The following is a 27,201-nucleotide window of genomic DNA, read 5'->3' on the forward strand; positions in this document are numbered from 1 at the left end:
CTGCTATAAACTTGTTTTTGTACTCTACGTCATGAAAGTTAATCATAATGTTACAACCTCTAAGAGAAGAGATTGATTCATAAATCACTTTGATGTCCTTGAGAAAATCATGAACATTAATAAGTTTAGTGATGTCCTTAGATAGGGTCAGACCTTGGAAACTACATTGGCATAGGACTTTGAGTCACGTATCGAATCCTTAAATTCAAACTGGGCTAAGGGTTGACGGGTTGCAGTAGATCGAATCTCCTTGTTGGGGTACTGTTCACGTGAAGACTGCTTGTGTTGCATGGGTAGCAGTGTTCTTGGAGTAGGGAACATTGATAAAAAGCCCTAACTCGGCAAGGTCCAATATAAAATTGGTTAAGTTTCCTGAGAATTGAATTCAAATCAACGTCCGAATTAATTCTAAGAAAGCCAAACTTCTTGTCCCCCCCTATTTAGACATCTAGCTAAGGTCACCTTGCCATGAATTTCAAACTTACTGAATAGCTATTCTATGTCGTCGTAAAACCACTTTGGGGGGTAGTTCTCAAAGTAGACGACTGTTGGTTGACGAGGTTCACCGTTGCGATGATCATGACCAGCTGATAGGAGTAAAATACTCCTAGTTATTGTGTAGTTTTCACATCGCTATAATATGTTTTGTCGCACGTTTATGTGTTTTTATGCCTTATTACGTGTGTTTATGTTTTAGTAAAGCGAAACGTTTGTAGGGCTAGTTTGGGCTAAAAGTGTAAAGCATTGAAGATTTTATAAAGTGGTAAGTGCAAGCAAAGAATCGAAGAAGAGCGAGCCTCAGAACATGTCTTGATCAAGAAGCTACAAGTTGGAATCGAGAAGCCTGGATTAACAAAAGTCTTGATCGAGAAGCTCACTTCACCAAGCTTCTCGATCGAGATATCTATGAAGAAAATACTTGGGTATTTTACCAAAGAAGGTCTTGATCGAGAAGTTCCTCTTTAATGAACTTCTCGATCAAGACATAGCTGGAATTTAGAAGACAAATCAATTGGGGAAAACGAGCCTTGCTTGGTCCACTTTCATTTTTGGCCCAGCACACTTTATCTAGGATGTTTTTATTTCCCTATTTGTCAAGACTATATAAGTAAATTTATCTTGTTTTAGGGTTCATCACCTCATTTTGTAAGACATCAATCAATAGTTGTAGTTTTTAGTTTTTTTGCTCTCAATTGGAAGAGGATCATCATTGTTCTTAGTGTTCATATACTATTTTCAGATTTTTGGGATTGACACCCCACTTAATGCAAGTTTATTATTTGGATCTTCATTTTCTTGTTAATGCTTTTATTATCCATTCTACTTAAGGTAATCATTCTAATCTTTATTATGCATATTAATTGTTGCTTAGTAGTTAGTATTACTTTAGTTATGAGTAGCTATATTCCTAGTCTAGGGGTTGTTATGATTGCTATAATTATTAAATAGGTGATTAGAATGAGTTATTGGATTAGGGTTTTGTTGTGTTAATTTGGACCTAATGCCTAGATTAAGTTGGCATCTTGATCTTTGATTCATGTTTAATTAGTTTAGCGAGAGTTATCTAATTGAACGGATCTAGTTAGCATAAGCTTGATACCTAGATGCACGGGAGTGATTTAGGGATTTAACGGTCGTGTAGTTTGCGAATTAATTGGCTTGATTAGTTCTATCAAAATCTAATTGCACGAGAGTGAGTTAGATTTCGATGTTTTAATCAAGTAACGATTCTTTGAACTTCCGGCTCGAGAGAGCGGAATTGATACTCTCGAATAGCTTGACTCGAACCAATATCTAAAGACCCGACCCTATTACCTAGGATTCGCCTTGGCATGATTAGCATCCTCTATGCGCTTTTTAATTCTTGTTTTAATTCGTTATTTAGTAATCGTTGTTTAATTGCAATTGTTAGTTGATTAGCGTAGTGTTTAGTTGTTAATTGCGTTTGAACAAAAATTCCCTATTTCATTGCTAGACGAGTTAGGATTTGAACGAATCATTCTCGCTTAACCTCTATCTCTGTGGGAGCGATAACTCGGGCTTAAAGTCCACTATATTACGAGTTGGTATTTTTATCAACACTTGCTGAACGGAGGTTGGTTGGAGCTGATGATGGATTGATCACCGATATCTTACCTATTGAATTCGCCATTCTTAGGGTTTTTGTTCTCAACAGAGTCGTCCAATGTGAAGTTAAAGAAGATAAAATATTAAAATTCTACATACCGGTTATAGTTAAATAAGTTGTTTTGACTTTTTTAATTATTAAAAAATTGAATTTTAGAGTCAAATAAATTAAACATTTAAGATATATAGATTACGGATTATTTGACCTCGAGATATAAATATAAAAATTTAATTGATTAAAAAATTAAAAGTAATTAAATTGATCTCAAGATATAAATTGTAGTATCTAATTTGAATAAAAAAAATTATAAATTATTTATTAACACTGAGATACAAATTCGAGAAGAATCTCTAAAATAATAATTAAAATTAATATTTATACTGTATAATCTAAAAATAAAATAACAAAATAGAGCACGACAATCTCATTTCTTTCTCAAAAAACAATTTCATCCAATAAAAATGGGAAAATGGGAAAATACGACTTTATAGTTTAGGATGGGAAGCAAGACCTTTTTGAATTTTCAATCGCAATTGAACTCTAACATTTTAAAATCAGACCATCTAAACTAACGTTATTTGCCGTTACTTCTTGCCTATGTGGAATGTCTATGTCATTTTCCGTGTGTCCAAAATGAGGCAAATATGCCTTATGGTTTAGGGCATGAGCAATTAAACCCTCTATGAATTTTTGATCTCAATTAAGCCCATGACGTTTCAAAACCAATTTATCAAAACCTCTCTATCTAACAACGTTAACGTGCAGTTACTTGCTGCCTACATGGAATGTCCACGTTAACTCATATCTCAATAAAAAAATTCATGTGGCCAACTCATCTCTAAATTTCAAAAATCATTTTATTTTTCGATAAAATTTTAAGGACCTTTTTTTCCTTTTTATTTCTTCTACTTTCTTTCGTTAGTTCTCCGTCGTCTTTACCACATATTTTTTCCTCAACCGGTTATCATTTTACAACCATCTACGTTCGTTCTTTCGAACCCAGGTGGATTCAAATGCCGAACAAAATAGACATATGTCTTTTTTACCCAGTTGGGTTTGGATAGACGACAAATAGACGTTGTTCGTCTGTTTGTCTGTATGAAAGGACTATGTGCACCATTCGTAAAAAAATTGGCCCACTTCTCATGAAAATACATAACAGATATGGATAGTCTCTACAAGTAAGTTTCACAATGCATATGAGTATTCAATAAAAAAATCATCTGTTACGTGGCCAAATTGCATAAGGACATTCCATGTAAGCAGCGAGTGACGTCTTAGAGTGTTTTGTTAACATTATTAGATAGAGGGGCTTGGACGGGTTGATTTTAAAACATTAGAGGATTAATGGAGATCAAAAATTCATAGAGGGCCTACTTTGCTCATGCCCTAAACCATAGGGGCATATTTGGCCCCTTTTGGCCGCGTGAAAAGTGACATGGACGATACACGTAAAAAGAGAGTACCGAAAAATAGCGTTTCGTTAACACTGTTAGATATAGGGGCTTGGATGTTATGATTTTGAAACATTAAAGACTTAATTAAGATTGAAAATTCAAAAAAGCCTACTTGCTCTACACTCTAAACCATAGGGGTATATTTACCCCCTTTTCCCAATAAAAATATGCAAAGAAATGTTATTTTCAACTCTTGAATTTGTAATCATAAAAAAATCATCTTAGCTAAGATTTCAACAATATCAAACAGAAAATCATAAGAAATAGTATACTATTTTAAAATTTTAAAACTGATATTTTAATAGTTCCCTTTATTGTAATTGAAGGGATATTGATATATTAAAATCTAACGTTTAGCTGTTTATAGCGATTTAATCTTAATGTTCAAAAAGTTATAAAACAAATTCTAACTTTTTTCATTTTTGTATTTCATGTGCATACGTGGCAGATCGAAGTGTGAGATCAGACACATATTTTAGCATATTAAATTCTTACGTTTTAAAACATTACAAATAAAATTTTAATCTTTCGTGCTTTTGCATTATGTAGCCTAAATTTATTTTCCGCATTTCTTAATTGTTATATAAAAAATAATTTATTAGGATAAAGAAAGTATTATAAATACACTATAATTAATAATGATTTTAAATTAACACTTGAAATTAGAAACTATCATGGATAATTCACGAATTTTAGTAAACACTATATATAAATGTATAATGATAAGATAATTTAAAATAACAGTAAGAAAATGTAAATTTGAATAAAAAAATTATGCCTCATTTATGTTTACTTGCAAAGTGTACATTCAGTTGAAACTGAAAACCAAATTAATTCCCTAAAAAAAAAAACAAATCAATCAGGCTCAGTTTCTCTTTAATTTAATTTTTATCAAAATTATTTGAAATATTTTATCATTAAAATTAATTAAAAACAAAACATATATTTTTTTTATCCCCTAGTAGATTACAGAAGAAGCTACTAAGAAAAGTATATATAAGATACACTATCAAGGCGGAACTTGTGTTTTTCCAATTGAACCAATTAGTGAGCATCCTTGTTAGCGTCTCGCTTTATCCATTTGAAGTGGCAGTGATCAAAGGAGTTTGTAATTAGCCATATATCTTGACAGATTTCCCATGCTATAGCAAGCTGACATTCTGGAATTGATCGAATTGGAGACCTAAATGGCATCTCCCTTGAAAGTCACTTTTCGCCACCCTATATGTTTTGCCCACAGCATTGTTTCTTGAAGAGCAATGAACTCTAAAGTTCCTGGATCCCAGATACCTCTGAGTGACTTTGCAAATTGTCCTAATACCATTCCCTCCTGGGTCTTGCAATGCCTGCAACAGATCCGACTTTAAGCTCATGCATAGTTCCCCCATCATATTCGATTGTTATGGAATCTGGCCGGACGTTTTCGATATCTTGTCTTCCATTACACACCATGCTGGATTTACCATCACCTCTAGTCCCTGACCTGACTCCCTGATCTTTATCTACCATTTGAGCGTCCTCATATTCCTGTCGGTATTGTACCGCATGAGCTTGAGTCTCTTCCACAGTCCAAACATTGTCAGTAAAGATTTTTGCATTTCTAGCCTTCCAGATGGACCAGATGGTGAAGCAAAGGATTGAGCTGAACTTATTGGAGTCTTCCGCACCATCAAGAGCTTCCTGAATGTTCTTCCAAATAAGATCTAGAGGCTCTTCTGGTATAGCTCTCCCAATCAAATATAAGTCTGTCAGCGACCAAACTTGTTGGGCAAATGGGCAATGGAAGAGCATGTGGTGTATAGTCTCATTTTATGTACAATGGGGGCATCTCATATCTGTTTTTACCCTGAAATTAATCGCCTCTGCTACAGGTATTCCTCTATGAAAAATTTTCCATATAAAAATTCAAATCTTGTTTGGAATTTTTATACTCCATGTTGCCAGTCGGCCTTCGATAAGCAAAGTTGAATATGCGTTGTGCTCTCAATTTCCTCTTTTTCCTGCAGGTAGATGTAATATCCTGACTTCACAGTATATTTTCCATGCAAAGTGTGGTGCCATATTAGTCTATCTACTGTATAGCAATAGGGAATTGGATTGATAGAATGGAATCCGCGTCTTCCTATCTGAAAAGAGCTCTAATTGTACCTGCATTCCATTGATTTGTGGAGGTATCAATTAGATCCTCTTTGTGATTGGGTAGAAAGGATATGATCCAGGAATCCATGGATCGTATAATGTTCTGATATGCGCCCCATTATTACACTGCCATCTGATGCCCTGTTTAAGAAGTTGCAGACCTTGACGAAGACTTTGCCACCCCCATGAAGGGTTATTGCTCCTTGTAGCTTGAAGAAAAGAAGATGTGCGAAAATATATCCCCTTGAGAAGTTGGAAGAGAAGACTGTTTGGACTGTGCAAGATTCTCCAACATTGTTTTGCCAATAGAGCTCTGTTAAATGCTTCTAGATCTCGGATTCCCAATCCCCCTGCCCACTTACTCGCACACAATTTTTTTCCAAGCTATCCAAGCTATTCCTTTTTCCTCTTGTGATTTGCCCCACCAGAATTTAGAGATTAACTTGTTGATGCGATGACATAATGATTTAGGCACCATGAAACACATCATAGCGTATACAGGTATAGCCATTAGGACTGTTTTAATAAGAATCTCTTTTCCTCCTTGAGAGAGGAATTTAGCCGTCAACCCACTTAATTTCCCTTCCAATGAATGCAGGAGACCTGCAAAAGTGATGTTCTTTAATCTCTGAATTTGTGCTGGTAATCCTAGATATTTATCTGCAGCTTGCATCAGCCCTATATCTAATTCAGCTAGGAAGCTATTTATCCATGTTGCATCCGTGTTTCTGCTAAAACAGGCTGATGATTTATGAAGGTTAATGATTTGCCCACTCGCTTGGCCATATTGCAATAGAATTCTTCGAATGGAGCTTGTTGTACTTGGTTGGATTCTGGCAAATATCATCGAGTCGTCCGCAAAGAACAAGTGGCTTATTGAGGGACAATGTCTGTTGATCCTAATACCAGAGATGTTATTCCTGGATATCTCCTTTTTGATGAGATGTGAGAGCCCTTCTGCACACAACACAAAAAGTAAGGGAGACAAAGGATCTCCTTGGCGAAGTCCTCGTCCAGGTGAGAAGAAATTCATTGACTTACCATTTATTAGAATGGAATAACTCACTGATGTAATGCATTCCATTAACCATGTGATAAATTTTTCTGCGAAACCCCATGCTTACAGACAGGACTTTAAGTATGGCCATTCCACTCTGTCATATGCCTTTCTGATGTCCAATTTGAGGCCCAAATAACATCTTTTTCCATTTGATTTTGTCTTCAGGAAATGAAGAAGTTCATGCGCTACCAGGATATTATCTGAAATGGACCTTCCTTGAATGAAAGCATTTTGGGAAGGGTCCACAATTTTAGGCAATATTTTTTGAAGTCTAGCTGCAAGGATTTTAGCAATGATCTTACAGTGCATTGTGCACAAGCTAATTGGGCAAAAATCTTTTACTGTGGTACTGAATAGCTCCTTAGGAATTAGTGCTATAAGAGTATGGTTCATGCTTTTCAGGAATCGGCCACCATTGAAGAATTGGAGAATAGATGCAGTGATATCTGCTTTTATGATGTGCCAATAATGATGAAAGAATGCACCTGTGAAGCCATCCGACCCCGGAGCCTTGGAAGGATTTATAGAATAAACTGCCTCCTTGATCTCTAGTTCAGAAACTGGTTTAGTAAGAATGTCATTCATCTGCCCTGTGACTCTCTTTTGGAAATCTGAGAAAACTACGTCAATACCAGTGGGGTTAGAGGATGCAAAAATTTCCCTAAAGTAAGAACATATAATATTATTAATATCTTCTTGCTTTGTGCACCAGTTTCTGCCTGCATCATGAATGCCATTGATTGAATTGCGTTTGTGTCGCTGTTTTGTCTTGGCATGGAAGAATTTTGTATTATTGTCTGCATATCTAAGCCAATCTTGTCGTGCTTTTTGTGCCCAGTAAATCTCCTCCTCTATGTTAGCTGCACAAAGATCCTTCTCTAGCTGTCTTATTTTTTGCCAGTCCAATCTTTGTAATGGTCTATCTTTTTCTTCCTTTAAAGTTTTGCTTATCTGTTCAATTTGGACTTTTGAGTTAGTCTTCTTATCTTTCTTCCAAATCTGCAGACTCTTCCTAATCAGCTTTAGTCTCTGTTGGATGCTATACATGGCTGATCCAACGATAGGTTGTTGCTAGCATTGCAGAATTATATCTTTAACTTCTTCAAATTTGATCCATCTTTTGTCAAAAATGAACCGTGGTGGCTGTTTAGTAGTCTTGCTGTTGAAGTGTAGCAGCAGCGGTCTATGACAAGAGCTTATGTCCATAAGGTTCTCAACTAAAGCTGTAGGGAAATTTTGTAGCCATTCAGTTGAGCACAACACTCTGTATAGTCTTTCTTGTATGGTGTCTGGGAATTGCCTGCAATTGCACCAAGTAAAGGCTGGTCCAAGAAGCGCAAATCTACTAGATGCATATTGAAAACAAAATTCTGGAAATCTGTGTGATTAGAAGAGAGATATGGAAGGCCCCCTGCTTTTTCGCTTGGGCTAATTATATTATTGTTGAAATTTAATGCATCAATCGTCCTAGCTTTAATGTTTTTTTAGTTTATACAGATATCGACTCATCCTTTCTTAACAACACGGTATTTAGGAAATTAATCAAAATTATAGCCTAACGTTGAAATACTGTCCCTATCCAAATTCTTAGATTGCGACCGGCGATAGGAAATAGGAGTGATAGCTTTGATATTCGTAGGAAGCCTAAACAGTCACATTTAGATCATCCTTTTTAAATAAATATGATTTTTTTTAAACATCAGTATAACATTATACCATAAACAACATTTGAAACAACATATGTATTTAGAATAAAATACAAGCGTCATAGCATGCAACTATATACACCGAGTTTATAATTATTCAGTAAAACATTATTCTAGATACAACTACGGTGCTAGAGTTAAAACTTTGTTTACACACACATTTTAAAATAAGACTTCGAGAAGAAGAATGTGAAAGTTTGTTCCAATAAAACTTTATAAACCTATAAAAAAATTGGGAACAACGAGTTAGATAAATCTAAGTGAGTTTATATAATTTACTACATAATACTAATTAAAAACAAAAATTATAAGCTAAAACATCATATGTACGTGCAATCAAATACGGAACCGAATGAAACTCTAGATTTGTTATGTTATTCACAAGGTTTCATATAATTATTAGTTATATAGTAATTTATTATTGGGCACGGTCTCGAAAGAATGTTGCTCGACTGAGTTACTGGCAAGATACAAGTACCGAGAGATAGCTCAATCGAGATTTCAATCCCGAGAGAAGGCTCAACTGAGATCATAAGTTCCGAGCATGTGCTCAACCGAGTTTCCGTATATCTTTAGTTATTGACAAGTGTTCTTTATAGCGCCGTTCTTGTTTATTATTATTCATATTTTTCATGTATTATGTTTCTTATCGTAGGTGCGCACACAATCCTACTTTTTCCCAATAGGTAGCTTGTTCTATTAGAGCCGTATCAGTGTTCAAATCGTTTAAGTGTAGGTGAAATTCAATTGAAGCGTTTTATAATATAGAATAATGCACTTTATTAATACTCATTATTAAATGTATAAACTCACTATCGACTGCTATTTTCAAAAATAATTCTATTTTCCTCAACTACTAGGAAGCAACCAATTACCGACAAATTTTGGTGATGGACTGAAAATCTGTTGCTACATTTGTCATTTTCGGACGGATTAGCGACGAAATCCATTGCTAATTTGGCGGAAAACTTTCCGTCAAAAATTACCAACAGATTTTAGAGACGGATCTGTCACTATTTTGGTTGAAAATTGTAAAACAATTCAACAGGTTTTAGAGACGAATTCGACGCAATTTTGGCGAAAATTGAGGCACCAAAAATTTCATCCAAAAATTGCAACGGATTGCATGTCCGTCGCTAAAAATCAACTCCCCCCCCCTCCCGTGATACTTGGCACGAAAGATCAAAACGGCCTAAGATCGTGAAATGGGGTCAAAAAATCCAACTATGCAAAATTTGTCAAAAACACACCTCCCTCACCCTCGCCCACTCACACCTGCTTTTCAAACACTCTCCACAAAAAAATGGTAAAAAATTTAAAATATTGCTTAATATTTTTGTGATCTGTTAAATTAGTGCTTGAAGATTTTAAAAAAAAAACACCTACAATTTTAAAAATTCATTTATCAAATAATTTTTTATAAAAAAAATATATAGGTATTTTATTGTACTTTTTACATTCATCTCCATCAAATCTCATCACTGCCGGCGTCTTCTCTCTAACGAGCTTCATCTGAGGAGCGGAGATGGCAAATCTGTTCAACGAGGGTTTTAGAGTGGAGGAAGGAGGTTGACAGTCGGAATGGAGCAGAGACGCAAGTCTGAATGGAGGCGGGTGTGTAGGGTGTTTTTTTTACCGATTTGGCATAGTTGCGGGGTTCATTAGCTCACTCTCTTTGAATGTTTTTGAACGGTTTTGCGTAGTTATGGATTTGTTTAATCTTATTTTAGGCCTTTTTATTCTTTCGTGCCAAATTAAGGGGTGAATTGATCCTTTATTCTTTAACTACCTACCGATTTTTATATATTACATCAGCACGAAAAAATAGTATTTTTTTATATTTTTATCTGCTGCCTCAGCATGCGTCAAAAGAATTGATACATGCGTCAGTCCTTCTAACACACATTTATTTAATTTTTGTTATTCTTTTAGAAAATTTTATTATTCTTTAAAGTGCTCCCAATTTTTTATTCTTTCCTTTAAGTAAAATTGGCAAACTTTTTCCAGAATTGTCTGACATGCGTTACATGCCATTATTGTACAAAGGTTCAAATTGATTAACAAATTATTAATTAATATCTACTAGAACTCCTAAACTTTTTATATATATACATATATAAGAAATCAAGATGGATAAGACAAACCAAATGTATAATTGTTCTTGAAAGACTTGGCTTTGCCCATTATAATAACGAAATTAATTGATTAATGGGAAAGAGTGCAAAAATGACCCAAATATTTTGCCCGTATCTCACTTATCATTATGGCACTAATGTTTTAGTGGGCTTTTCTCACGTTCCTTTCTGCAAACTCACCACTGCAGCACCCAAATTAACCAAAATGAAAAACAGTTTTGAGTTTGACACAATATCAATAATCTGAATTAATTCAGTCAAATAATAACAAAAGTTGCAAATATTTGGATCTTATCTGTTTAAAGGCTAATTCAGTCTAATAATAACAAAAGTTGCAAATATTTGGATCATATCTGTTTAATGGTTAATTCAGATCATCTCTCACAACTAGTATCGCTTTACGTGCTACGCACGTGGTTCGTAACATGACTCGTCAATTCATGTATTATTATTTTAAAATAAAATTAAAAAAATCAAATTAATTTTTTTATAAATTTACACATAACTAACAAAGATTTGAATAATATTAATTGTGTTGCTAGTGTAGTCAAACTAAAAAATTGACATTTCTATTAATTTAGAAAACATTAGCTATTTTTTCTATACTCAATAAATATTCCTCTATTATGATACAATTTCATTTTAACTAAAACTTTAATTATAATAATTTTTAGTAATTAATTATTATAATTAATTTGTTAATGACTATAAAACCATTATTTAATATAAATTAAAAAGGGTTATTCCGTAAATTTGCCTGTCCCCCCCCCCATCCGTGCTTTTATATATAGTACTAGCGTTTCGCCACGTGCTACGCACGCGAGCGACATTTACATGACCCGTTATATATATATTAAATTATTAAACTATATTATTATAGTTTATAATAAATTATTATAAATTAATAAAATTAAAATTATAGCACGTAGTGATATTTACATGGCTCGTTATATATAGCAAATATTAATTATGTGTGTGTGTATATATATATATATATATATATATATATATATATATTAAATATTATTAATTTTTTTTTGATGAATTATTAATATATATTACTATAGTTTATAATGGATTATTACAAATTTTTAAGATTGAAACTATAACACGTGATGATATTTTATATGACCCGTTATATATAGTAAATTTTAATTATATTAATCATTTGAAATTAAAATTATAATATTTTAATAGTTTATTATGAAACTGAAAATAATTCAAGTGTGTTAGTGTACCGAGTGTGTGAGATAAATTATAAGTGTTATAACAGTTTTATAATTATGCAAAGTTCATGCATATCTTTTTTTGCTTCTGCCATTAATGAAAGGTTAATTAATAAGATTGATAATAGTTTAATTAATGTTTGATTGCAATAAAAAAATAATATTACCGTAGTCAATATTTGAAATTTAACCATATGCTAATTCTTAATAGTACCGTAGTTAGTAGTGTTTTATGTTTAGCTAAAAGCTAATTCTTTTTTTATATATTATATTATTTAAATTAACCTTTTATTAACCTTATTTATTCAGTTATAAAATTAAAATTATAGTATATGGTAATATTTACATGGCTTGTTATATATAGTAAATATTGATTATGACTCGCTATATATAGTAAATATTGATTATGGCCCGTTATATATAATCCATTTTAATATCTAATAATCCAACATAAGGAAGAAACAGTTCCTTAAATTAAACTTATAAAATGAGTTTGGTTGATGCTTAACACATATCATTGGAACCAAATTGATTCATGATCTGAGTCCGCACGCATTTAAAGGTAGCAGGAAAGCCATTTTATTTTGGACGAATCAATGTAAATACTAATAGAGTTTGAAGTTTAACTAAATGCTATTTTTTCTACATTATCTTAATTAAATTAAACTTCTATTAACATTATATATTTTTAATATAAATTATACCCTTAATGAAATCTATTATCGTAATTTTGCCTGTCCCTCCCCCTTCCCACATATAAGATAGTTACTAGCGTTTCGCCACGTGCTACGCACGTGAGCGACATTTACATGACCCGTTGTTTATATTAAATATTAATTAGACTATTAAATATAATACTTAAGTTTTAAATAAATTATAATAAATTATTTTTTATTTAAATTCAAATTTTAATACTGCTATGAATGATTACATATCAACTAAATTATTAAATAAAATATTTTAGTTTTTAATACATTATATAAAGTTTTTTTTTTGTTTGAATTGAAACTATAAAATTATTTATATTTATATATTTAAGTGTATTTTATTAAAGTATTTGTATTATTAGAATTAGAGTTGTACTTAACTTCATAATTTTTTTAGATTATAAGGCTAATGTTATTGTTATTATTGTATTTTCTTACTTGAATAAGTTTCTCCCCCACATATCATAGTTTTAAATTATATTGTTTTATTAAATCTAGAATTATATTTATACCTAAATTCATAATTTGTTTTATCAAAATTGAATTACAAGATTAATATTATAATTTTATTTAAAAAATGATGAACTTATGGTATAGAATATCTCTAGCGAACATCTCTCAGAAATTTACCTAATGAATCAAATCAAAATTTCAAGATACGATTAGATTTATGTCATAATTAAGTATAAAAGTGATCAATTGTTATTACTTGGTTATTAATATGAAGATAAATTATTAAATAATTACCAACCTAAAGATGCTAATATCTGAAAAGAAAATTGAAAAATTAAGATAAAAAAAATTATAGTCGAGAAAAAAAATTCATATTTTTAATTACTATCAATCATGTATAATGAAATTTTATCTCACCATAAATTGTCCATGGACACTTGTAAAAGCAATTTTACCTTAGTTGAACCATTCATATATAAAAATATTTTGTTTGAAATAAATCAATCTAACCTTAGCAAGCTTTCGGGGGAGCATTTATATGTATCAATACTTTGTCTTCTCAAACAAAATAGATAACTTTTGACTCCAGCAAAAGCATTATTGATAAATATATGCGCTAAACAATAAAATTGTTGCTTTATATTTAAAGGAATAGTATAACTATTTGAGCTAATCTCCACTTCTTCTATATAAGTCAAATTCTTATACTTCTGATTTATATTTGCTTCTACATAAAAGAAAAAAAGCAATCCTAATCCAAATATAGTTTCATTAGTATCGTTAATTTGTATTTAGCTTCTATTATATAATATTATTTAAATTGTAACTTTTTATTAGTTTTATCTTTTCAATTATAAATTATACCCTTAATGAAGCCTATTAACGTAATTTTGCCTGCCCCCCCCCCCCCCCCCCCCTCCCACATATAAGATAGTTATAGATTATAGATTGATTGATAGATAAACAAACACTCTGCAGCTAGGTGGAAATCCGGAATTTTCTGGTGAAGTTTGAAGGCCGATTACAATCTCTGTAACAGCTCTTGCCCCAAGCTATGGAAACACAAAAGCATATCAAACACCAATCAAAATAAAATAAAAACGAGAATATTTAAAAGTAACCCTATACTTGAATACAGAGCAGCCCAAAAAACCCAAAAACCTCCAAGCCATAACTCACTGAATGAATTATAAACACAAAAGGAAAAAAAAATCCAACCATTTTGTAAATATGAGTCTTCCACAACAATAAAACTCAGATGTCTCTGTTGTTCATACACCATCAAAAATCATGTCAACTTTAGAGAGATTAGCGTTGCCAGAAATTACCAGAATAACATTCAATTTGAAAAAGAAATTAACAATAGAATTGTATATTTGAAAATTAGGTCATGTTTAAAGAGATTTGGCAATTTTAATTGTGTCTAGGGATTTTGAACTTCGTTTTTTTTTTATGGAAAACAACATAGTTTGATAGTATATGTTGCCAGGCTGTCACAAATATATCTAATTAGGCGTCGTTGATGGCAACCAATGAGTAAGCAACGCTCAGTTGACACTGGCTTAAGGCATAAGCATAACATACCTTAGATTGAGCCCCCAAGCGGACAAAAATAATGATAGAGGGACTACTTACTAACCAAATGAGATACATGCACGTAGTGAAATAAAAATTGATAGAACAAAGAGCCAATGATGGGTTTTGCCTTTGACATATCCTATGCTTTTCTATGCATGCTTGCACAAAAAGTATTAAATATTTTTGTTTGTTTGTTTTAGACCAGGCACCACATGATTTGAACAACAAATAAAAAACAAATACCATCACCCACATCAGTCATAATGTGGATCTCCTCCATAAAAGAATGAATAATAACTCCAACAAAAAATGCAACATATTTTCGGCATTGTCAATATATGCAGTTAAAGTGTAAAATTTATGAAATTCCAGCTTAAGTTCACGATAAGTGGATCAGACGATCAAGTTATACTACAATCACAGTTTCTATGCACAGAATTAGGCAAATATTTGCAAGGTCCCTGCTAATGAATTCAAATAATCAAGTGTATCAAGAAGGAAAGAAAATCAGGTTTCAGTGACATTCAGATCTAATCTTTCATGTACAACCCGCCGTACTTGAACGCTAAAACCATATGCTATGGAGATGAAAAGACCTGAAGCATTAAAGAAAAGCTAACTAGAAACATGTCCTTATTTAAGTCATAAATCAGTCTGCCATTGGAGACATCAGGCATGCTAACTGATAAGTGCCCTCCAGTTGCTTGAGCTTCTAACCTCGTATATACCAAGATAATAACATCCATGATCATATTTTCATATACACCAAGACAATAATCTTTTTCCCCTAGTATATTAATATCTAGTTACGCCAAACTGATCGTATTTTCTGAATTTTTTTGTACCTAATGCCCCTAAAGGAAAAATGACAAATATCACTAATCATTTTATGGTCAAAAAGCATGTCAACATTGTCATGCAACAAATAATTCTTTTTGGAATTAATTTATTAGGATATGTGTCATCAGCCGCATACTGAAACATATGTATCATAATGCTTGTTAAACAAAATAAAAAAATTAGATATACCTTCATCGAGTCATGTTTCTCCATTTATCTTTTAAATCAACCTACAAGTGCCATAAAAAAATTATAGCATTTATAAAAACTTAAAATCAGACAAAATTGTTGTACGGATTTCAACATTTTACCTCAGTTCTGTTCCCAAAAATATCTTGCTTGAACCGCAAGATGAGCTTCCAGTTTCCCTTTCCAAACCTGTCATTAAAAGGTGAAAGAAAAAGCTTCAATAAGTCATAAATCCTACAGTTTTAAAACTAAAAAATATTAATAACATCATAAATACAGTAGCATACTCTTCCACGCCCCCTCTTAATGCATCTTCTTCTTCCAAAGTCCACCTCTTGACCGGCCTTCTCTTTTTCAATAATTCAGTGGGTCTAGAATTAGAACAACTAGATACAGGCGCTTCATCTATACTTAAACTATCAAAATGAACTTGAGTTGTTGGGTCATCCACTGAATTATCGCACTAAGCCAAAGAAAAAAAAAGAAATGTTAACAAACAAATTCAATTGAAGTCTAACTTGACTTGAGAGTTTCATTTTCCATAATAAATACAAGTCTTATTATGAAATATAAAAAAACATATATAAACAAAATATAACATAAATAGATTTCAGCTAAATCAAAAAGAGCAACTCATACCTCAAAAGAATCAAAATCCTGAGTGCCAGTAGTTGAGAGGGTATTGATTGAAGTCTTCTTATTCAATGCCTAGTAATGAAATATAAAACGCATCAAAACAAAATGTATCATGAACATATATACTTAATCAAAACACAACAAACCCACACCTCAAAACAAGGATCACCAAACAATAATTTCAGCTCTTGGCAGCTGAAATTAAGTGCTTTTCTCACTCTAAGTCTGGTGACTTCAGGCGAAGTGATTTCAGACTCCATAGTCTCAGCCGGTTCTTCTACATAAAAAGGAAGAAATTAATAACCAAGTTATTCTATGCACATAAACACAAATATAAGATTTATTACACCCTCATTTACATCAAATATTGTTAATTACTTCTCTATTTGCTTGTATTATGGTCATCTCAATAGACTTTGAACATTTTGTAAAACACGAATGAACACACATTCACAATAACATGGCCCCAAAAAATGGAGTTCAGAATACAATTTCAAAGCTTAACAACAAAATAGTAATAAAATAAGAATCAATGGACATTCCCAATAACATGGCTCTCAAAAATGGATTTCAAAGCATAACAAAAACAATACTAATGAAACAAATTTAATGCACATTCCCAATACATAGCCTTAAAAAATGGATTTCAAAGCATAACAACAACAAAATACTAATAAAACAAGAATCAAAACATATTCACAGTAACATGGCCCTAAGAAATGCTTCTTAAATCAGTGGCCCAATCAATCCCGACATACATAATGAGCTGCTTTGCATTGCCGGTCTCCTTCTGTAATGACTTACAAAGCTCCATCTCTAGATTTTGGTGGAATGGGTCAAATGAAAAATGGAAAATTCTGTGGGTTAGTTAGGATACTATCTGTAAGTCAAAAAAGTGTGGAGGTCTTGGCTTCAGAAATCTTCGGGCGTTTAACATGGCGATGCTTGCTAAACAAGCATGGCGACTGTTCCAGGATCCGCATTCGCTGTGTAGCAAAGTTTTCCAAGCTAAATACTATCCCTCGATGAGTTTCCTTTCAGTCAGTACCCACCGCAAGTCTAGTTTCGTTTGGCAAAGTATTCTTGAAGGAAAAAAGGTTCTATCTGCTGGTTTGGCTTGGGGCATGGCAGGTCTGTTATGGCAAAAACAGATAAATGGATTTCAACTTCGCACTATATGAAACCAATTGGCACTTTAAACCTCCCGGAAAACTACCCGGTTAGTTTCTTCATTGATGAAGATAATGGTTGTTGGGATACAGGCAGAATTAATCAGGTCTTCTCTGAACAAGATGCAGGCAATATTCTGCAAATTCCAATCAGTCGTAGGCTGCCTCCAGATAAACTTTTCTGGTCTCAAAATAAGAATGGCATCTTTTCGGTTAAATCGGGGTACTATACGGCTATCAATTTGCTTCTAAAAGATAGAGCTGGCCCATCAGAGGAGATGTCTAGGACTGAGATGTGGGGAAAAATCTGGCAGTGCCCAATGCCTCCGAAGGTTAAGCACTTTCTGTGGCGGATTTGCCATAATTCTCTGGCTTGTAATGTGAATCTGACTAAGAGAAAAGTGGTGGTCTCGCCCTTATGCCCGAGAGGCTGCATGAAAGAAGAAACACTGCTCCATTGTTTGAAGGACTGTGATGAAGTTAGGGGTCTTTGGTTGTCTTCTCCATTGAACCTGAGAGTGGATAGATTTGAGTGTTCAACTATGCAGGAATGGTTGGCTCTTATGTTTAGTACGCTGAAACGAGAGGAGCTGCAGTTTTTTTATCATGTCTTCGTGGATGATATGGAATGATCGGAACAATGTCGTTTTAACAATGATCGGTTGCCTCCTCCTTTTCTTTTCAGGTGCATCCCCTCTATGCTAAAGGCCACCTGCAGCCAGCCAGGAATTCAACAGGCCAGGGGAACTATCTCAGATCAGACTTGGGTTCCTCCTCCCATTTCAGTTCTGAAAATTAATACAGATGCTGCAATCTCTACGGAGAAGAAGATGGCAGTTCTTAGTGCTGTTTGCAGAGACTCTTCGGGTTCAGTCCTCTGTTGTGGTGTCTCGATTCTGAATGGTATTCAAAGCGCTGAAGTGGCTGAAGCGAGAGCTGTAGCTTTCGGCATGGAAATGATGGTATCTCTCCCATTTGAGAAGGTTATTTGTGAGCTTGATGCTCTGACAGTAGCCAACAGACTCCAACAGCAAAGTGTAGCTGCTGATTATACACAAATTATCATTGAGGATTGTTTTGCGATTAAAGGTAATCAAGATGTGCGTTTTCAATATGCTCGCAGATCTTGTAATCTTGTTGCCCATGGGGTATTTTTTTTCGGTAGGAGTTGCTCATTTAACGGAAACGTTCCCTTTCCGGTAAACGAAATTGTAACCTTTGAAAGTCATTAATAGAATGCAATTCTTTCTCTCAAAAAAAAAAACAAAATAAGAATCAATGCACATTCCCAATAACATGGCCCTAAAAAGTGGATTTCAAAGCATAACAAAAACAATACTAATGAAACAAATTTAATGCACATTCCCAATACATAACCTTAAAAAATGAATTTCTAAGCATAACAACAACAAAATACTAATAAAACAAGAATCAAAACACATCCACAGTAACATGGTACTAAGAAATGGATTTTATAATACAATTTCAAAGCATAGCAAAAATAATATATTAAAAGAAACTACCTGTTGCAGAAAGGTCCGTCGTCTCAAGAAAAGGAAGCCCTAATGCACTCCTTAAACAAACATCTGCATTAGCAATCTGCATAGATGCTAACTCAAGAAAAGGAGTGCCCAGTAGACCAAATGCGTCGGTCAGATAGGCTTCAACCAGCCTCAAAGACTCTGTCTCCCCACTCAGTGCATTTGAATCATAAACCGACTCTATTTCCTGTATCAGTTCACCGGTGAGCAACTCACTCTTTAGTTGACCTAATTTATCAACTCTTTCTTTCCACATTTTCTTCACCGCTTCATTGCTATTACCCCCAAGCCACTTCACAGTACAAACGGCAGCTATGGCTCGATAAGCCGATTTCATTGAATCTCTAATTTGGACAGACTTTTCATTGTGCAATTCTTCAATCATGTGCAGTAAATCGAGAATTTCCTCGGACACTGACCCATCTGCAATTTCATCTTCAATAAATCGGAGAAAAAGAGTCTCCCTACTACGATAACTGCACTTTGAAATAGGAACTCTTAGGTTTTTTACAATTTTATTCAGCAAACGCCTGGACATCTTTTGGCGTGCACAGAATTCAATAATCCACGATGTAATATCAGGATCCTGATCCGGATCCATTTTCTCTCGATTCAAAAATTGGAATTCTGCTTCTGTTTGCTGCTTCTTTCTACCGCTACTTAACCTAATTTTTAACAAAAATGGAAAAGTTCATGCTAAACGCTGTCGTTCCATTTAGGAAAATAATATGATGCGTTGGAATTAACATGAAAAATAGTAGTAGTTGGAATAATTGTTTTTTATCTACTTCTAATTGCTGTATATTCTTAATCTAGTCATTTAGATATTTTGAAAGCTATTAATTATACAATTTAAAAACACCAATTAATTTCTTGAGGTTAAGAATAAATTTTAAAAAAATAAATCTACCATTTCTTTCTTTATTAATTAAATAATCATTAATAAAATAAAATAGAAATTGTTGAAACTAATGAAGAATAAAATTGATAAAAAATCAAAATCAGTTAAAATAATCATGTGAGGTATCATTTTCAGGCTATGCATCTTTTGATAATTAGTACAACTTGATTAAAGATTAAGCAAATTAACAATATTCATTTCAGGCTATGCATTCAAACTTAAATAAGATTAAGAATATTGTTGTTATGGACATCCATTGTTTTTTTTTTTTTTTGATATAACGAAAGAGGCACAAGCCTAAACAACTTTAAGCAATAATACTTCTGCTATATGTAACTCGCATGTCATGCAAAATCCACGGCACAAGACTGCTCCGAGTGGACTCATGAACTGAAATACCAATCACATCACTATTGCCTACGGAAGCAAGGTGGTCTGCAACAAAGTTTGCCTCTCTAAACACGGAACCTGAACATCCCATTCTCTACGAATAAGAGATCGAATAGCGAACAGAAGGTTCGTATACTGAGCTGCAATCTCTGAGCTGTTGATCTTGTCCACCACCGTTTTGTTGTCAACCTCAAGGGTCACTCTACGGTATCCCATATTCCACGCCAAGAGAAGACCCTGGTACGCTCTTTTGAATTCAGCTCTTAAAACAGAATCAACACCGACGGTCATAGCGAAGCTAGCTACCAACCCAGCTTCCTAAATCATTCCTGATCAAGCCTCCAGCCTTAGCAATACCCGCTCCATCGGTGTTCACTTGTTTCCATTGTTTTATTCTTTGCAACATCCATTGTTTTATTCATTGCAAGTATATTGTCCCAAAAATAACTGTTAAATGCTGTAATACTATCCTCCGTTCCAATAAAATGAAAACATTTTTGCTCACTAAACAAAATCTAGATTCTCAGCACATATACTCATTTGAGAATTGAGATAGTGGAAGATCATATGAGTTTCAAAATCTAGATTATCTTCCACTATCTCAAATCAAGCGTTATATGCATATCACATCCACCTCTCCGGTTGCCTTCTTCAGATCCCAACTCTACTAGTCTGCTCATCAAACTCTCTTAAATTTCTAGCCTATCCCGCTGCCTTGTCTTGCAGGTTACACCAATTTTTGAACAATCAGACTCGAAAGCTTTCTCCCTCTTCTTTTTCCATTTGATCATCTCCAAACATTCAATCAAACTACTCATTTGAGCATTGCTTAGCAGCCTATATTTTGATTCAAGTATGCTCAGCGTCACATCATTTAATGCTGATCTTGAACTTTCAATGATACTAATTCACTCTCATGCCCTTCATTTCTCAATCTTAAACCATTACGGAACCATCTTCTAACCCTCTCGGGCCACAACCTGTCAGACAAATGCAAACACTATTTAGCATATACATTTCCCAAATCCATTACCATAGAAGAACATCATTTTTTTCCTCTTCTTTTCTCCCTCTTATATGGTGTATGAATAAGTACGGGATGCAAGCATGACATGAACAAGAGTAAACACTATTTAGCATAGACATATCCCAAATCCATTACCATAAAAGAACAACATTTTTTTTCCTCTTCTTTTCTCCCTTTTATATGGTGTATGAATAAGTAGGGGATGCAAACATCACATGTAGTTTGACATATCCTACGCTTCTTCATGTCATGCTTGCATGAAAAATATTGATCTTTTTTTTGGGTGTTTAGCCCAGGCACCACATGATTTGACCTACAAATAATAGAAATTAAAATTTAAAAGAAAAGAAAAGAAAAGAAAAACTAAAACCACTGGCATCATAACGTGGCGCTTAAAACTCTCCTACATAATCAAAAAGTACTATAAGAATAAATAATAGCTCCAATTAAAATGCAACATATTTTTTGCACTGTCTACATAAGTAGTTAGTGTAAAATTATAAAATTCGAGCTAAGGCTCTCAATAAGAAGATCAGATGATCAAGTTATACTACAATCACTGTTTCCATGCACAAAACTAAGCAGATGTTTGCAAGGTCCCTGCTAATGACTTCAAATAATCAAGTGCATTAAGAAAGAAAGAAGATCAGGTTTCTGTGACTTACAGATCTAATCTTTCATGTATCATCCGCCATACATACATGTTAAAACCATATGTTATGGATTTGAAAAGACCCTGAAGCATTAAAAAAGCTAATTAGAATACATTCCCTTAATTATAAGTAATAAATCAGTCTGTCATGGGAGACATCAGGCATGCAAACTAATAAATGCCTTCCATTTGCTTAAGCTTCTAACTTCATAAATATCAGGATAATAACATCCATGATCATATTTTCATATAAACTAAGACAATAATCTTTTCCCCCTAGATTAATACTCCAATGGCACCAAACTGATCATATTTTCTGATTTTTTTTGTACCTAATGCCACAAAAGGAAAAATGACAAATACCACATATCATTTTATGGTTAAAAAGCACGGCAACATTTTCATTGCAGGGGATACACCTTTTTCATGGAAGTAATTTATTAGGATATGTTTCATCTGCCGCATGCTGAAACAAATGCATCATAATGCTTATTTCCACTATGGTAAAAAAATTGAAGAATTTTTTTTGGGTACCTAGTATTACTAGTCAAGTAAAGAAATCCAACGATGCAGTCAAGTTGTCAACCAATGTAACCACAATAACTGCAGGACATGCTAGGGAAAATTTTAGAAATAAAAGGGCAATTAAGGTTTTAGGAAGTACCATGAGAGAAGCTGTTCCAACATCAAGAACTGTGAGCCAAAGGATTTGATGGCCAGGCGCAATGACATCATGAATGCAGTTGATTGAGCCAAAATCTCATGATCCTATTAGGATGAGTAGATAGTATCCCCATTGATTCAAACCCTATACAAGTAAAGAAATCAATGCAATAAAAAAATAGTAATAACCTTTTTTACCTTCACCAATCAGTTAAAATACATAAGAACTGCAAAATGCAGTAGAAAGATGTAACAGTTGTAAATATGAAATCCTGAAATAGAAAATAATATTTCGACAATAGCATAGGAAGCCAAAATAGACAAATAGAATAGGAGGCCAGAGTCTTTCAAAACGCTTGATGGTCTACTGATATATTGACCCTAATGAGGATTAAAGAAAAGGAAATCGAGCACATGAGACAACAAGAATGGTGCAAAAATCACGTGAATGATCGCCATATAATGAATTACAGTTTAAAGGATGTCCATCGGTGCTATTCCAGATACCCCTTTTCATAAATGTAAAGATAAATAATCCATTAAACCTTTGCAAAGAACGTATCTTCATGTCTGGCCTTGCATCCAACATGCACTCAATCTAACAGCAAAAACAGATGAAGTGATTGAAGTTCAATACATACATGAGTTGCATTACTTAGCATGCGTATGACTTGAAAGTATGTAAACCCGTTGTAAAGTATTGCACCTCAGAGTGGAGGGTAAAATGTTAGGATTGGGATTCCCTCAAGTTCATTTTCAACTTGAGGGGGTCATGTTCAGATGTAGATAAAAAAGATACAATTTTAATTAAATTAATCTACGCCGTTCATTTTATAATGAACGGTGTAGATTTAAATGACCCCCTCAAGTTGAAAATGAACTTGAGGGAATCCCAATCCAAAATGTTATGAAGTGAATGGCCTGCATAAGTAGATAGAAGTACATAAGGATGGCCATTACATCAGAGACTAAAATTATAAAACAAATGCTGCTCCTATGTAAATTCGGTCACTGGTGAGACTATGAGCATATTACATGTGATATAGAATTCAAGCATTGCCACCAATATTTATCAAAATCTAATAATTTTTTCTCTCCATTTCAGGAAAAAAACACTCCATACGCAAAATTAAGGGCATTGCACTATATTCTACGCTTTAGAAAAGAATGAATATTGCAGCTTAACTATTTCCTAAAACAGGTGTACAAAAACAATTCCAACTAGAGCATAGAAAATGTGCCTCACTATCAGTGGGGAAACTAGATGGAACTTGCCTTTCTTGTTCTCCCTGTTGACCTAAATGTCCATGCGCATTGCCCAATGGAGCGTATTACAGTCACAAGCAATGAGGTTCCTGCAGGAAGTAGCCAAAATTTAAGTTCCAGTTCCATAATTTGGAAGTAAATATGAACATGTAAGGCAGCTACAGAGAAAGACTTGAGGAGGTAACAAGAAAAATATAAATAAGTGGTCCCCGTCCCCTTATGGAGCTATAAGTTGATATAGTGGGCATGGCGTAGAATTTAAGGAGCTATTACCAACAGTAGGAATAGGATAATAGTAGTAGTCCAGAGAAAAGAAGCAACACAGAAGAAATGGGTGGAGTAGCCCCGAGCAATACACAAGAATCCTTTGGAAGGGTCCCTGCAAGATGACAATGCTGAAGAAACTGCAAAGCATTCCCTGCACAAACAAAAACGGTGGGTGAAATGAAAGATAGCTTTAAGAAGGTGCAAGTAGCTGCAATTATCAAAGTTGGTTAATTGGGGTTAGTGACTAGTCAAAAGGAAAGGATGGAGTAATAAGAATATTCAGAGAGAGGTTGAAGGGGAACTTGCGGAGCTTTTTGAAGAGAAGATAACACACAACAATCAAGCTCGATCCCAAAAACGATACACCACCGTTCACTGACCTCCGTATGCTATATATACAAACGCCGGAACTGTGCAAAACTAATTTTTCAGTCTTAAGAGGAAAAAAAAATTATATCAAAAAGAGGAGCAACCAGACGATGTCGGTTTGGCCGACTGCTTCCCCGCGCGAGTTCGAATCTCACAGGCGTCGCTATTCCGAAATGTTTCTTTTCTGTCTATTGCATAATTTTGTTTCCATCCAAGTACATTCTGCCTCTAAAATTTGACACAAAATCAACTAAATGTCAAATTTGTAGTTTTTGACAAAACACCATTAAAACAAGTGTTATGAACGAAAACAACCTTAAAATGAGCATTTTGACTCTTTTTACCCCTTTAATTTTAAATTGTTTAATAATTTTATGTCATCCCAGCTATAATCTATATCTATATTTTTTTTTATCTAAAATTGTAGTCAAGAAATCAGGAATCGCACCCGAACATCTCAACTAGGTTGACACTCTCTTAGCAAATACATCATTTTCCTTGCTACCTATATTAAATAGAAGAAGAAAAAAAACCAAATCCGGGTACAAAAGAAGAAAACAAACTAATTAAAACACCAACTTCTTCAAAGAAGCTACTAACTAAATGAAACTAAATCAATGATTAAAGCTAAATTAGGACGGCGCATATGAGAAAAGCACCAGGAATCAACTGAGTAAAGAACGTGAATTTGCATGAACTAGCAAATATCCATGCAATTTCCATAATAATGTAGGGGACCCGCCTATTAAGGAAGAACAACGCCACCAAAAGCAATAAACATCACTAGAAGCAGCAATATGCACCACCAGCTGCACAACATCATGAACAGAAATCACCAAAGTCAGCAGATCAGTATAGAACAACTCGACGAGTAATGAGGCAGGTCTACGAGACGGGTTGCTAAGCTCTAGACTCTCCTTGAGACCAAACCCAACTCTAAATCTGTCGAGACCACTTCCTATCCAACGAATGGAGAAGTTAAATAATTCGAAACCTTTCTTTTCCAGAAAAATCTTCATACAAAGTTTGATTGCAAAAATTCGGGGATTGATTCCACCAAATTGAACCTTGAATGGAAACACCATGATGAGCCAGAATATCCGCCACTCCATTGCCTTCTCTGAAAATATGAGAAACCACAAAATTAATGCTATTAATGTACTTTAAACAAGCAATCCACTTCACTCTTAACTTCCAGGGAATTTGCATGTCCTTTCTCTTAAAAAGATTCACAACATAAATGGAATCACATTCTAGCCAAACAAATTGAAAACCCATGTCCGCTGCTTTTAGAACAGCAAATATAGCAGCCTCAATCTCTGCTAAAAAAGCAAACGAAACACCCATATTAATAGAAAAGCAACCTTGACAATATCCTCTTGCATTTCTGAAAATACCACCACCTCCTGCAGGACCCGGAGTACCCAATGCAGAACCGTCAGTATTCACCTTAATCCACCCCGTCGGAGGCGGACGCCAATAAACTGAAACAACTCTAATGGATTTTTTAGGAACTCTCCTAATATGAAGGCGAGACAAAATAGTCATGTCTGATAGAGAGTTATTACAATGACGAAGTTTTAAAAAGCCACAATCCTTTAGAGCGCAAAAGATTTTTCGAATCACTCCATGAATATTAGGTTGGTGATCTTCAAAAATAATCAAATTTCGATGCTTCCAAATTAACCACACGGTTGTCACCACTGCCACATTCCAAACTGAATAGATTTGGGGACTAAATTTTTCTTTAGACGCATCCATAATCAACGTTTGCAGAGAACCATAACTGTTTATTTTTCTGCCAAAGATAGAAGAAATTGTTGACCAGAGATTTTGAGCAAACGGACATGAAACAAAGAAATGTTCAATATCCTCTTTAGCCATATTACACAAACTGCATCTACAGGCTAAATAAAACCCTTTTTTCTGTAAATTGCTTTCAGTGGGTAAATATCCAAGGAAAGCTCTCCAACACATCATATATCTATCTTCTATATATATTATAATCTTGAACTCCAAAAGAGTTTTTACACAATTTCGCCAAATGCCTTCCTATATTTCATCTATGTGTACAACTATATTTAAATTTATTTTAGTTTTTATTTATATAATTTAATTAACTATTTTTTAAACACATAATAAATTTATAGTTATGAAATTCAAAAAGTTTAATATAAATTATAAAATTTGAAGAGTTTTGTTTCACTTTTTATTTTTTTAAATTATGACATAGAATATATTTAAAAAAAATTGATTAAAAATACAATTTTAAATTTAAAAAATGAAGGTTTAAATCCATTGTATTTTAAAATAGGCCTAATGTCATAAAAAACCCCGACCTTTTAGCCCCTTTTCAATCATACCCTGGCGTTGCAAATTTATCAATTTTACCTTATTTTGCATTTTTGTGTTTCAATTGTACCCTGAAAAATTAAATTAACGTCTTTTGCGTTTGGAAATTTATTTAAAACATTCTACATGTCTCGCATATATTAATTGTATATTTTTAAAATTTATTTAAATTTAGTTAAATTAATTAAGAATTTAAATTAGTGTTAATTTGATTATGATTTTTAGTTAGTTTTTAAAAATAAAGGACTTATTTGTACTTTTTTGAATAAAAAAAAATTAATTTCATGTTTAGACTTAATTAATTGAATGATTTCATCATTTAAGTAAAAAAATTAACAAAAATTAAAATA

At 33.5% G+C, this 27,201-nt stretch overlaps 2 protein-coding genes, 1 long non-coding RNA gene and 1 pseudogene across 3 annotated transcripts; all 4 read right to left on the reverse strand.

The window, feature by feature from the left end:
• Positions 1-14,946: 14,946 nt before the first annotated feature.
• Positions 14,947-20,546, reverse strand: LOC126673714 (uncharacterized). The gene is made up of 8 exons (XM_056105115.1): positions 20,287-20,546; positions 18,947-19,629; positions 16,407-16,531; positions 16,258-16,326; positions 15,906-16,081; positions 15,741-15,807; positions 15,619-15,659; positions 14,947-15,301 (listed from the first exon to the last, which is right to left on the reverse strand). The coding sequence occupies exons 1-7, from the start codon at positions 20,544-20,546 to the stop codon at positions 15,621-15,623; spliced, it is 1,419 nt and encodes a 472-aa protein (XP_055961090.1). The 3' UTR covers positions 14,947-15,301; positions 15,619-15,620.
• LOC126671267 (G-protein coupled receptor 1-like) lies at positions 20,050-23,520 on the reverse strand (annotated as a pseudogene).
• Positions 23,521-23,870: 350 nt separating this feature from the next.
• Positions 23,871-24,744, reverse strand: LOC130014733 (uncharacterized). The gene is made up of 3 exons (XR_008790503.1): positions 24,511-24,744; positions 24,137-24,281; positions 23,871-23,952 (listed from the first exon to the last, which is right to left on the reverse strand). It is a non-coding gene; the product is annotated as an uncharacterized LOC130014733 (long non-coding RNA).
• Positions 24,745-25,164: 420 nt separating this feature from the next.
• On the reverse strand, positions 25,165-26,383 carry LOC130015304 (uncharacterized). The gene is made up of 2 exons (XM_056105116.1): positions 25,567-26,383; positions 25,165-25,457 (listed from the first exon to the last, which is right to left on the reverse strand). Exons 1-2 carry the CDS (start codon positions 26,381-26,383, stop codon positions 25,165-25,167), a joined length of 1,110 nt encoding a protein of 369 aa, XP_055961091.1.
• Positions 26,384-27,201: the final 818 nt, after the last annotated feature.

Source organism: Mercurialis annua, linkage group LG3, assembly GCF_937616625.2.
Source record: "Mercurialis annua linkage group LG3, ddMerAnnu1.2, whole genome shotgun sequence".
Classification (NCBI taxonomy): Eukaryota; Viridiplantae; Streptophyta; class Magnoliopsida; order Malpighiales; family Euphorbiaceae; genus Mercurialis; species Mercurialis annua.